Source organism: Suillus subaureus, assembly GCF_016647635.1.
Source record: "Suillus subaureus strain MN1 chromosome Unknown BJ212scaffold_26, whole genome shotgun sequence".
NCBI lineage: Eukaryota > Fungi > Basidiomycota > Agaricomycetes > Boletales > Suillaceae > Suillus > Suillus subaureus.
Window position 1 is genome coordinate 247918 of NW_024538582.1, and position 11615 is coordinate 259532.

Sequence of the window (11615 nt, forward strand, 5' to 3'; positions counted from 1 at the left end):
AACTTGGAAAGATTGCACCACAAATTCAAGTACGAGTCTACTATTCTTCCTGAAAATCTCCTCCTGCCGCAAGTCAGCCTACCATGAAGGGACTTGCGCTTGAAGAGTGAGTGTTCCCCTATAACGTGCCTTGACCCAAAGGCTTCATCGTGTTCTGCAGTGATACCCCTCGTGACTTCACATCTCAAATTTCTGCTAGTGGGACTTCGAAGGACGAAATTCCATCTGCTGCTACTTTGGTATAGTTCATCAGCGTACCATTGAGTTCAGCGAGGACATGGTGGAGGTTCGTCCGACCAACTTTTTCCCGAGTTTATCAATTGTGACCATGGACAGGTCACAGTGAGCGACTCTGGGCATCGTCCGGAGACCACAAACGTACCCGAGCCCATCGATCACTTTATTTCTATTGATACCTCTCGTAACTTCACATCTCGAATTTCTGCTACTGCGACTCGAAGGACGAAATTCCATCTGCTGGTACCTTTGGCATAGTTTATCGACGTACCATTGAGTCCAGCGAAGGCACAATGGAGGTTGGTTTGACAAAATTTTACCCCAAGTTCACCAGTCGTCCTCTAATGGCCATTGACAGGTCGCAGTGAAGATCTTCAAGATTGGTCCTCAGGCCGGGAGAACCATGCAAAAAATTAGCAAAGTCAATCTTCCGCTACTAGCTGGAGTGCCCCAACTCAACTACCACACTTTGCTCAATGATAGGGAATAAATCGAGAACTCAGGGTGTGGCTTGAACTGAAACACCCGACTATCGTCCCGCTACTTGGTATTGCGAAGGTCCAAGATTCTCTATTTCCAGCTCTCATTTCCGAATGGATGTCTTCTGGGACATTATATGCGTACCTCAAGGAGCAAGGTACAATTTCCGCATCTACTCGGATCAAATTGGTGAGTCTCTGGTTCACAATAATCAAACTCACCAAGAGTTAATCTATTTTCATGCTACCAGGCCAGGGGCGTTGCTGATGGCCTCGAATATCGTTCGTAGATCTCTATTATGTTATTATTTTTCATTCTTGATGCCTGTTGGATCAGTTCACTCCCGAAGTGTCGTTCACGGAGACCTTCATCCTGTATGTCGAGTAGTCTCCGTGGGGTGTTACACTCATTCATAAGCATCAGGGGAATGTGCTCGTAGATGGTTCAGGGCATCCACGTCTCATAGATTTTGGTCTCGCGACAATCGCAGGGGACGTAGAGTCGCAATTGAATACGACGACCGCAGGCCGCAGTGTCAATCCTCAATGGCGTGCACCTGAAGTCATTGGAATCGACCCGGAGACTGAACCTGTACGACCGAATTTCGAGAGTGATGTATATTCTTTTGGCAGTGTCATGTTCTTCGTGAGATATCTGTATTTCTCTGCAACGCTATCCTGAGCCTTTTCCCTCTCTCAGATCGTCTCAGGGGTTACACCGTGGCACGAGAAGAAAAGTTCAAATCATATCATCATTGAGCTATCGAAAGGAGCTACTCCTACACGTCCCGACAACATCCTTGACGATCACTGGAACTTAATCAGCAAATGCTGGTCTCGGGACCCCATGTGTCGCCCAGAGGCAACCGAAGTCACCAAATGCATTGCAACGCAAATTGCCATTATTAATTCAGGAGAGATTGAAGTGGCTGCTAGGTAGGTCGTCTTCAGATACCTTTTGTGCCGTATTCTTCTAACCTCAAACCCCACATAGCACTACACAGAGCCCTCCTAAACGCACTTCAGGAGAGACTGAACTGACTGATAGGTAAGTCGTCTTCATGTACCCCTTTGTGCCGTATTCTTATAACCTCAAACCACACATAGCACTATACAGAGCTCTACTAAATGGAATTCAGTAGAGACTAAAATAGCTGATAGGTGGGTCGTCTTCGGATGCCCTTTGTGCCGTATTCTTATAACCTCAAACCACACATAGCACTATACAGAGCTCTACTAAATGGAATTCAGTAGAGAATGAAATAATTGATAGGTGGGTCGTCTTCAGATGCCTTTTGTGCCGTATTCTTATAACCTCAAACCTCACATAGCACTATACAGAGCCCTCCTAAACGGAATTCAGGAGAGATTGAAATAGCTGGCAGGCAGGTCGTCTTCAGATGCCTTTTGTGCCGTATCCTTCTAACCTCAACCCTTACATAGCACTATACAGAGCCCTCCTAAACGGCATGTAGTCTCCAGATCTCCTGTATACATTTTGATATTTATAAATGAGAACAGGCATAAAACTATCGTCGTTTTCGGCGCAACGGGAGCAGGCAAAAGCTCGCTTATCAACCTTATGGCGGGAAAGGAGGTTGCCACCACATCTCCTGACACGAAACGTTGTACGATGCAGTGGAAAGACTATAATATCGGTTTCGGTGGCGACTCATATGTGGTTTTCGATACCATCGGGCTCGAGGAACCACAGCTGGGAATCAGAGAATACCTCGGGTCTATCGAGAATGCATATCGGCTCATCAAGGAATTGGATAAGCAAGGCGGCATTGACCTACTCCTGTTCTGCATTCGCGCCGACAGAGTCACTGCTACGATTCAGAGTAACTACCGGCTCTTTCACGAATCCATCTGCGAGAAGAAGATTCCCATTGCTCTTGCGATCACGCACCTTGAAAGAGAGCAGAGGATGGAGGACTGGTGGGGGAGAAACCAGGCCACCCTCCAAAACCATCGGATCCAGGTTGCTGGTCATGCGTGCATTACTGCTGCCAACAGATTGGACGGCAGGCACCAAATTCTTTATGAAGAATCACGCATCACGATCCGCAATCTTGTTCAAAAATCTACTGCTGACGGGCAGAAGCAAACATGGACAGGAGGGAACAACCTGTTCGTATCGTTAATGCGCAAGCTGAAGGAGTCACTTACGGCGAGTTCGTTTGTGAGAAAGAAGGATCTTGTCTCTCGTCTCACGAAGCGTTGCGGTATGTCTCGAGACGTTGCAAAACAGTTGGCTCGGATGATCAAGCAAGACGTAGTAGAAGCCAGTAGTTCTTAACTTCCCTATTCTCACATAGCTAATTTGCCTGTATCCCAAGTTACACTTATGGGTTATTGCAATTGATACACATACTTTTATTCGCGCCAACTCTGTATTTCACGGTTTCACAAACGTCTCGATATTCTATCCCGAGACATGTACATCCCATTCAAACGTTGCAAGTTGTAATGATATTTACATAATGCAAACGACAGTCAGCCCGATGATCTGATCTGACTAGGTTCAAGGGACGAGGAGCAAAGAGGGTTGATTTTTCGACGTCTTTCCCAGTCGCAGACCATGACATAGCATCTGGGTAATGGATGAGGAATTACCAGGATATAGCCACGGGTGGCAAAGGTGTGAAGGGGGCGAGACGGAAGGTCCAGAAGAGGGCAGAATCAGGGTGCTGAAAGCCATATGAAATATGTGCCAGGGTAAAGAGAGATTGCCGGTAGTCGAGGAGATCGCCAGGTGGCGAGGGTGTCATGAAGGCGCAGGAGGTCGAAGTGGGAGATAACGGGAGAAGTACTAGGTCAGTGGGAGTACGAGGAAGGCTGTGACTGGGTGTATATGCAACGCCAGATTACAGAAGGGTGGCGCTTGGATATGGGAGCCGCAAGTGACAGGAGTGGCAGGGATATGGTTCTAGTGCACACATGTACACACACATATGTACACTAGTTGAGGGTGCCGGTGATCATCGATCATGCGATCATGAGTGGCGTCAAGACTGGCAGGAAGGGAGATAGGATGTGTAGCCGCCAACGTCTAGCTCGGAGTCATACCAGAGCATATATATTAACAGGGTACTCAACTTATTAAGTATAAATTTGATCCACGACGCAGAGCTTCGAAGCTTCAACGTAACTTTGTAATGCTGCTTCAACGCGGTTGCAATCAATATTGGGTACATACTCATCACCATGTGTTGTCCAACGTCTCGATCGGGTGTTGCAATTGTAATCCCTGTGACGGTACAATCAAACTATGGATATTGGTGAAGAGATGACAGACGCCTTGCCAATGACAAAAAACTGTAATACCAGTTTCCAGGCTGCAAAGCCTCAGAGCCATAAGTGAATTTGCTCTGGATAAGTCAACACAATTAAGGTGATTATGATAGTAATAGGTGATGATATCTAGAATTTGAACAGAGCTGAAAAACACAAAACATTTAGTAGGGTGCTTCTGCTAAGGACCTTTGAAAGGATTTCAAGACCTGTTGAATTTACACCAAACCTTAAACATTTGGGTCGACAGATACAGCAGTGACGACGCACCATTTGTATAATGGTCGGTTGATGTTCAACAGGATCTGCGGTAACAAATGACATGGACGGAACTCATCGACATGTGAGTGTTATTAGTCCGGTATTCCGAGTCTTGACAAAAACATTTTGATGACTTGCCGCTATTCAGGGACACAATATACGGTCGATGGAACACATGCATATGGTTCTCGGGTTTTACATGATATACTCAAGAACAATCTTCGAAATCAATGATCATCGTCTGCAGAGTTCGGAAATGTTTTGTGCCAGCCTTGACTACGCCTACCAAGTGGATCAAAACTACACCGGCCTGCGTGTAATCACCATAGCGAATACCAGTATCTGCTCTATAGTGTAGGCAAGCAAGGTGAAAGTCAGCATCGCTGAACGTTAACCCCGAGACTCTAGTAATTTCGTTTAGGTGGTGTTTAAACTCCGCTCGACTCCGCTGAGCGGCTCACCACACTTGCACCAGTATTACCTTAAGAAGACCCTGCATACCTTTTGCTGAAACTGGCTACCCGCGGAACAACAGTCACCCATGGACCCAGGTTTTGCGCTTGAAGGGTGAGTCTACTCCACAATGTGTGTTGTCTTCCTTCATCATGTTCTGCAGTGATACCGTCGTCGACCTTACGTCCCTAATTAGCAAGCTTGAATCTCCAATTGCTCTCGGTTCATTTACCCAAGTTTATCGGTGTACCATCAGGGCCAGCAAAGGCACAACGGAGGTTCGCCTGGGTTCGCCTGAGTAGCTAAGTAAACTTACCAATCGTCCACTTCATATTTATCAGGTAGCTGTGAAGGTAATCATTATGGATTATAATAGAGCTATGCCGAAACTAGAGAGAGTTGGTTTCCAATTGAGATTCACTGACTGAAATAACAACTGGCTGAATATTGACCTTGTAGGCGATGCGTCGGGAACTTCGTTTGTGGCTTAAGTTGAGACACTTGAATATTGTGCCACTACTTGGTATCGCACATGTCGAATCACCATGGCCAGCTCTTGTTTATCCATGGATGCCATCTGGGACGTTATATGTTTACCTGGAGAAGCAAGCAACAACCCTTTCTGCTTCCGCAAAATTTGGGTTGGTATGTCCTTGATTCATACCAATTACATTCCACTAGATTCATCGATTCTCGTGTTACCAGGTCAAGGGTGTCGCTGATGGCCTTCATTATCGTTCGTCTATCTCTAGCGAGTCGTTGTTTTTGTTATTGATGCCTACGCAGTTCACTCGAATAACGTCGTCCACGGAGACCTTCAACCTGTATGTACGGTTGTCTTTTTGTGGATATCGCACTTATTTGCAAGCCAGGCCAACATACTGATAGATAATTCAGGGAATCCATGCCTCACAGGTTTCGGTCTTGCAACAATCGTAGAAGACCCAGAGTTGCAGTGGAACTCGACCACTGCGGCACGTGATTTCAATTCTCGATGGCGTGCACCTGAAGTCATTGGAATAGAGTCTGATGAGCCTGCACGACCGACTTTCACGAGCGATATCTATTCTTTTGGTAGCGTTATTTTCTTTGTGCGATCTATTTCATGACACTGTGGTGCCATCTTTTGACTTTTTCCGCTCAGATCATCTCGGGGGACATCCCATGGAAAGAGAAGAAAAACCTAACTCACATCGTCATTGAGCTGTCAAGAGGAGCCACTCCTGGGCGTCCAGAGAACATGCCTAATGGTTCCTGGAACTTGATCGAACGCTGCTGGTCTCGGGACCCCATGGATCGTCCGGAGACTGCACGTATCCTTGATTACACTGATCAGTGCAGGATCGATAACTCGCAGGTCCGACAGCCCAAGTATTTCATCGCTGGCTAATTTTGATGCATTTCCCCTAGGTACGAGAAAGTCATCAAAGTGCGTATTTGGTCGCGGAGCAGGTAACTCCATCCGTTCCTCGCAACGGTAAGGTGCAATCCCAGGTGAATACACCAACTTGTGCTTGGAGTCAATTGGTTTATTTATTTATTTCCAAATAGGTTGCGATTATGACCCCACGGACATCTCAGTCTCCCTCACGAAGCCTCGTTGCATCACCAAGCCAACCTGTACCTTTCACTACTCGAATACACCATTCTTTCTCTAGAACCTCAACGCTGGTAAGCGCATACTGGTACATCGTATTGTGCAAACTAATCATGTGAGAAGTCAACGTCGGGTCCTTTGAATGTGTTGCTTTTTGGGGAGACCGGAGTTGGCAAAAGCTCCGTTATCAACTTGATCATGGGTCAAGGTGTCGCAGAGACATCGCCAAGAGTAGAAACCTGCACGCTCGTGCGTTCTCCCTACGAAATTAATCTAGGAACTGACCGTTTCAAACTTTGGGAAGTTTCGTCCATCGAATCGATGGGCTTCTTGAGGACTTTTTTCAAAAAATTGCGCTTGAAAAGGTCATACAAAAAACTGTACAAAGATGATGGAGTCTACCTTCTCTTGTATTGCATGAGGGGGTCGAAAGCCCAGAGGGCCTTGGTCAACAACTATAAATTTTTCACTGACGTCGTCGGCTCCACTGCTGGCCGTGTACCAGTCGCAGCTGTGGTCACCTCCTTGGAAGATTATCCCGAAAACATGGATAATTGGTGGACGAATAACGAGGGAAATCTAGGGCACCTCGGGATGCGGTTCTCCGCACACGCCTGTATCACTTCCCTCCCTGACGATCCGAAATCCTCACTCGCAATGCGTGCACGTCGACAACAATCAGAGCAAGCCATCCGCTGCCTCCTCTACGAATCCTATCAAGCTGGTAGAACTCCCGTCAGTTCCAATATGGCGTCAACTTGAAACAATTATAGTTGAATGTCAGCCTCTGTAGAGTCGGGCCACTACACGTACTACTTTATGATACTTCAAAGGTACTCCAGCTTGTATACTTCCCGCTCAGGGTATCGAGTCATAGACCGATCGCGAACAGATGTTCGTAATATATAATCGCCAATCCTACGACCTAATCTAATTAATACATCAGTAGCTGTAGTTGAGATGTAATCGGTCGTACTATATGTATCAGTCCTTGTATGTGACCTCGAAAAATCGGATACAACAATGTGCTCGTTCATAGTGTGACGCAACTTAGCATCAGGTGCATCAGAGCACTGCCATGTTGTCCCGTGGTGCGATTTGGGATTTCAAAAAAGGCCCTCAGATCGGGATGCAATTGTTTACTCATTTCAGCAATTACACAATGTTGCGCTCAAATCACCAATGTTACTCTGTCCCCTCGTGGTGCGCGACGCGACGATCAAAGAACAGACTAGAAGACCGGAGGTGATGATGAGCGGTTGAGAGATATTATAGGTGTGACTAGCACTTGTGTTGCGATTGAAATGAAACGCAGGTTTGGTTTGAAAATTTGAAGCAAAACGTGGATTTCGAAATGAGATGAGACGAAAACACTCTCGAACGATCCTCTTCTCCAAACTTTGATACTCCCAAATAGCCTCCGTATATATCTGCACCTCATACTCCTCCCCACCGAAACACTTGATAGTATCGTAGTTAAGGAGACAATCCGTATGGATCCGTGCGTGACCTGAGAATGCGTACAATTAAGACCCACTTCATAATCATAGACAAAATGAAGCAGGGCTGAGCACTCGCCACATATCATTCATCCACCTCCCTATCCTAGTCATATACCTCGTGAACAAGACACTTGTCCAGATATAACTCCCCACCACGACACGACCACAGTGCCCAACGGAGGCTCGAACCTAAAGACAAACACGACGAGCGCAACACATATATCCACGAGTGCATGAATCGGCGTGAACCCAATAAGCTCCCCAACGCGGTTTATTGCGCTTCCTCTAACGAGAATACAGAGTAGCTAGCCCGTCTTGGGTTTCGCATGCCAACTAAGAGAAAGAGCAAGGTTATGTTGAATGAGGGTATCGACATGTTGCGATAGCTGTATTGCATGAGTGGAATCCCAGAGTGCGTCGTGGATGGCTGCCAGGCCGCCTGAAGATGTGAAGCGGAACCATATGTAGGTGATTAGGTACGACCATGGGCTAGGGCTGAAAGCAGGAAATGTAGTTATGCCTGGTGTGTCGAAGGTAGTGATCAGTGTGGCGAGTTTGAGAGGAAATAATCCGTTAACTAGTGACGCACTGCAATGAATTTAGATAGTGGGAGGGCCAGAGATGGGACGTGATGCGAGTTATGCGGGTGAAGAGTTCCCGTTATGAGGGATCGACGGTTACTTCGCGCGGGGTTGTCTATGAAAGCGTTAGATTGCACTATACTAGATATATACTGACCTTGTTTGACTCTCACCACCTGGAATTAATTATTGAGGACACAGAGCGGGTAGTAGGACTGCTTTTAGAGATAGAAGTGTGGAATTTAGTGGTACTAGTCAGTGTCTGCATCTTCTACTTTAAAACAAGTCGTGGGAGGAGCGGTTTCATCAGCTTCTTCTGTGTAACCATGAGGTTGCGCAGCAAGGCGAACGACACGAGGGAAGAAGAGCGCCACAAGAAGAGGAAGGAGTGCAAGTATTCGTGCGAGTGGTAGGACACCATGCAAAAGATCGGGTATGCATGACCGGAGAGCCCAGGTGATGTGCAAATGTGATGCAGGTCTGAATTTAATTGATTGATATTGAATGATGGAAACGAGTACTGTTCGCATCCTAGATATTCGAACTTTGTTTACATCATTGCACGATCGCATCATGACCTCGAGGCAATACCGCACACACGAAGCATATTCTGCAGCATGGCTGCCAGTTGCCCGCCTTACGAACCCAGATAGGCGCCTTGCATATGTATCAACTTGAATACCAGCCTGCTTCACTTCCCAGATCCTTCCTCCCGCAAATTTGTTCTAGTACCCATGATAAGACCCGCGCTTAACAGCGAGCCTTCTCCCACAATGTCCCCCGACCTTTCATCACATTTTGCAGCGGTGTCCCTAGCGACTTCACATCTCAAATTTCCGCGTTGAAACTCGGGGATCCATGCGCATCTGGTTCATTCAGCGACGTTTACCGGTACACCATCAATACCAGCGAAGGCACAAAAGAGGTTTGTGGGACCAACTTATCTAAGTGCATCAATCATCTATCTAATATTCATCAGGTCGCAGTAAAGGAGTTCAAGATTGATACTAGGAGAGCTGTGGAGAAATATGAGAAGGTCAGTCATCTAACTGGGATTACCAACACTTCGCTCAACGGCCTATGTAGGCAATGCGTCGAGAACTCAAAGTATGGATTAGACTGTCAAAACACCAAACTATCGTACCGCTACTTGGCACTGCACACGTCGGGTCTCCAGTGTCCTGCTCTTGTTTTGCAATGGATGCCCTCTGGGACATTGTATGCATACCTCGAGAAGCAGGGTGCAGTCACCGCTTTGGCTAAAGCTGAATTGGTGAGTCTCTTGTTCACTAATCACATTCATCAAGCATTGATCCATTTTATGCTACAAGGTCAGGGGCGTTGCCAATGGCCTCAGATATCGTTCGTAGATTGCCATCCTATTGTTATCATTGTTCATGATGTCTACCCAGTTCACTCGGAGAATGTCGTTCACGGAGACCTTCATCCCGTATGTATGGTCGTCTCTCCGTGGATGTTACGCTCATTGATAAACCTTAGGCAAATGTTCTTATAGATGGTGCGGGGAATCCGCGTCTCACAGATTTCGGTCTTGCAACAGTCGTAGGCGACGTAGAGTCGCAGCTGAATACGACGACCGCAAATCGTAGCTTCAATCCTCAATGGCGTGCGCCTGAGGTCATTGGAGTCGACCCGGAGGCTGAACTTGTCCGACCAAATTTCAAGAGTGATGTATATTCTTTTGGTGGCGTCATGTTCTTTGTGCGGTCCCTTTGTGTTTCTATAGCTCTATTTTAAGCTTTCTCCTCTTAGATCGTTTCGGGGGATATACCGTGGAAAGGGAAGAAAAACCCAACTCATATCATCATTGCGCTATCGAATAAAGTTGTACCTGCGCGTCCCAACAACATTCTTAACAATCACTGGAACCTAATTAAAAAATGCTGGTCTTGGAACCCAGATAATCGCCCGGAGGCAACGGAAGTCGTTGGATACCTTGCAATGAAAACCTCCCCCATTTTGGAGAGGGCTGAAGTGGTTGAAAGGTGCGCAGTTTTCAGATGCCGTTTGTGCCCATAGTATTTTCCAACCTCAAACATTGTATAGCACTATCAGGACCATGCGTCCTGAAATAGCTGAAAGGTACATAGTCTTATTTTTGCTGTATTTTTCCAACCTCAAATCCTATATAGTACAATCCTCCCTCCTACAATGGCCGCAAGGTGCGTGGTTTTCAGACAGGCTCTTCGTACTGTAATTGTCTCATTGATAAGTAGGACCAAGCATTACACTACCTCAACAAGTTCCGATACCATTAGACTAACGAATTACTCTCGTAGCAGGCATGTAGTCTCCAGATGACCGTATTTTTTCGATGTTAACAAGCGAGGTCAGACCTAAAATTATCGTACTATTTGGGGAGACGGGGGCAGGCAAAAGCTCACTCATCAACCTCATGGCGGGCAAAGAGATAGCGAACATATCTCCTACCATGGAACGCTGTACAATGCATTGGCAAGAATACAACATCGATTTCGGCGGAGACTCATACAAGGTTTTTGGTACCGTCGGACTCGAGGAACCGCAGCTGGGAATAAAAGAGTACCTCGAGTCTGTCAAGAACGCCTATCGACTTATCAAGGAATTGTATAGAAGAGGCGGCATTGATCTGCTTCTATTTTGCGTTCGCGCCGGCAGAGTCACTGCCACGCTTCAGAGCAACTACCGACTCTTTTACGAATTCCTTTGCGAGAAGAAGGTCCCAATTGTACTTGCGATCACGAACCTCGAAAGAGAGTTGAGGATGGAGGACTTTTGGGAGAGAAACCACAGCACCTTCGACAAATACCAGATCCAGGTCGCTGGTCATGCGTGTATCACCGTCGCCAATAGATTGGACGGCAGACACAAACACCTTTATGAAGAATCGCGCATCACGATCCGCAATCTTGTTAGGAATTTACTGCTGACGGACAGAAGCAAGCATGGATTGGAGGGGATAATCTGTTTGCGTCGTTGTTGCGCAAGCTGAAGGAGTTTCTCACAGGGGGTTCGAATGTGAGAAGGAAGGATCTTGTCCCTCATCTCACAAAGTGTTGTGGTATATCTCCAGACGCTTGCAAATCAGTTGGCTAAAATGATCAAGCAGGACGTAGATTCATGACTTCAATTATACCTTGTGCTTACCTGATTGCAATTGTGGACTTCAGCTCTACTTCGCTTGTCGAGGATATGTTGGACATCTGAG

General features: G+C 46.6%; 6 protein-coding genes across 6 annotated transcripts; 5 read left to right on the forward strand and 1 right to left on the reverse strand.

Annotated features, from left to right (window-relative positions):
• Positions 1-729: 729 nt before the first annotated feature.
• BJ212DRAFT_1245626 (kinase-like domain-containing protein) lies at positions 730-1590 on the forward strand (the record flags this gene model as incomplete). Its single annotated transcript, XM_041329652.1, has 4 exons — positions 730-874; positions 973-1091; positions 1141-1362; positions 1417-1590. Coding segments are annotated over 4 exons (660 nt in total), but the record flags the coding sequence as incomplete, so codon positions are not given.
• Positions 1389-3112, forward strand: BJ212DRAFT_452452 (P-loop containing nucleoside triphosphate hydrolase protein). Its single transcript, XM_041343235.1, has 7 exons — positions 1389-1652; positions 1711-1764; positions 1824-1877; positions 1936-1989; positions 2048-2101; positions 2160-2183; positions 2238-3112. Exons 1-7 carry the CDS (start codon positions 1564-1566, stop codon positions 3016-3018), a joined length of 1110 nt encoding a protein of 369 aa, XP_041190626.1. The 5' UTR covers positions 1389-1563; the 3' UTR covers positions 3019-3112.
• A 1663-nt stretch (positions 3113-4775) lies between these two features.
• Positions 4776-7356, forward strand: BJ212DRAFT_1369954 (kinase-like domain-containing protein). Its single transcript, XM_041336242.1, is given in 10 exon segments — positions 4776-5125; positions 5187-5372; positions 5433-5463; positions 5514-5551; positions 5600-5818; positions 5872-6084; positions 6138-6221; positions 6309-6398; positions 6448-7147; positions 7159-7356. 9 exon segments carry the CDS (start codon positions 5090-5092, stop codon positions 7084-7086), a joined length of 1536 nt encoding a protein of 511 aa, XP_041190627.1. The 5' UTR covers positions 4776-5089; the 3' UTR covers positions 7087-7147; positions 7159-7356.
• Positions 7357-7514: 158 nt separating this feature from the next.
• On the reverse strand, positions 7515-7881 carry BJ212DRAFT_1369958 (uncharacterized protein). The gene is made up of 2 exons (XM_041336243.1): positions 7858-7881; positions 7515-7834 (listed from the first exon to the last, which is right to left on the reverse strand). The coding sequence occupies exons 1-2, from the start codon at positions 7870-7872 to the stop codon at positions 7556-7558; spliced, it is 294 nt and encodes a 97-aa protein (XP_041190628.1). The 5' UTR covers positions 7873-7881; the 3' UTR covers positions 7515-7555.
• A 2066-nt stretch (positions 7882-9947) lies between these two features.
• Positions 9948-10883, forward strand: BJ212DRAFT_1369967 (uncharacterized protein). The gene is made up of 5 exons (XM_041336244.1): positions 9948-10129; positions 10181-10510; positions 10561-10590; positions 10645-10710; positions 10763-10883. Exons 1-2 carry the CDS (start codon positions 10121-10123, stop codon positions 10445-10447), a joined length of 276 nt encoding a protein of 91 aa, XP_041190629.1. The 5' UTR covers positions 9948-10120; the 3' UTR covers positions 10448-10510; positions 10561-10590; positions 10645-10710; positions 10763-10883.
• Positions 10808-11534, forward strand: BJ212DRAFT_1369968 (uncharacterized protein; the record flags this gene model as incomplete). The annotated part of the gene is made up of 1 exon (XM_041336245.1): positions 10808-11534. A coding segment is annotated over exon 1 (562 nt), but the record flags the coding sequence as incomplete, so codon positions are not given.
• Between the last annotated feature and the right edge of the window lie 81 nt (positions 11535-11615).

Coding starts and splice junctions, on each gene's coding strand:
- BJ212DRAFT_1369954 (XM_041336242.1), top strand. CDS start 5,090: ATGGATTATAATAGAGCTATGCCGAAACTAGAGAGA. Junction 5,373..5,432: donor CTTCCGCAAAATTTGGGTTG/GTATGTCCTTGA, acceptor TCGTGTTACCAG/GTCAAGGGTGTCGCTGATGG. Junction 5,552..5,599: donor TCCACGGAGACCTTCAACCT/GTATGTACGGTT, acceptor TTTGCAAGCCAG/GCCAACATACTGATAGATAA.
- BJ212DRAFT_452452 (XM_041343235.1), top strand. CDS start 1,564: ATGTGTCGCCCAGAGGCAACCGAAGTCACCAAATGCATTGCAACGCAA. Junction 1,765..1,823: donor GAGACTGAACTGACTGATAG/GTAAGTCGTCTT, acceptor AACCACACATAG/CACTATACAGAGCTCTACTA. Junction 2,102..2,159: donor GAGATTGAAATAGCTGGCAG/GCAGGTCGTCTT, acceptor ACCCTTACATAG/CACTATACAGAGCCCTCCTA.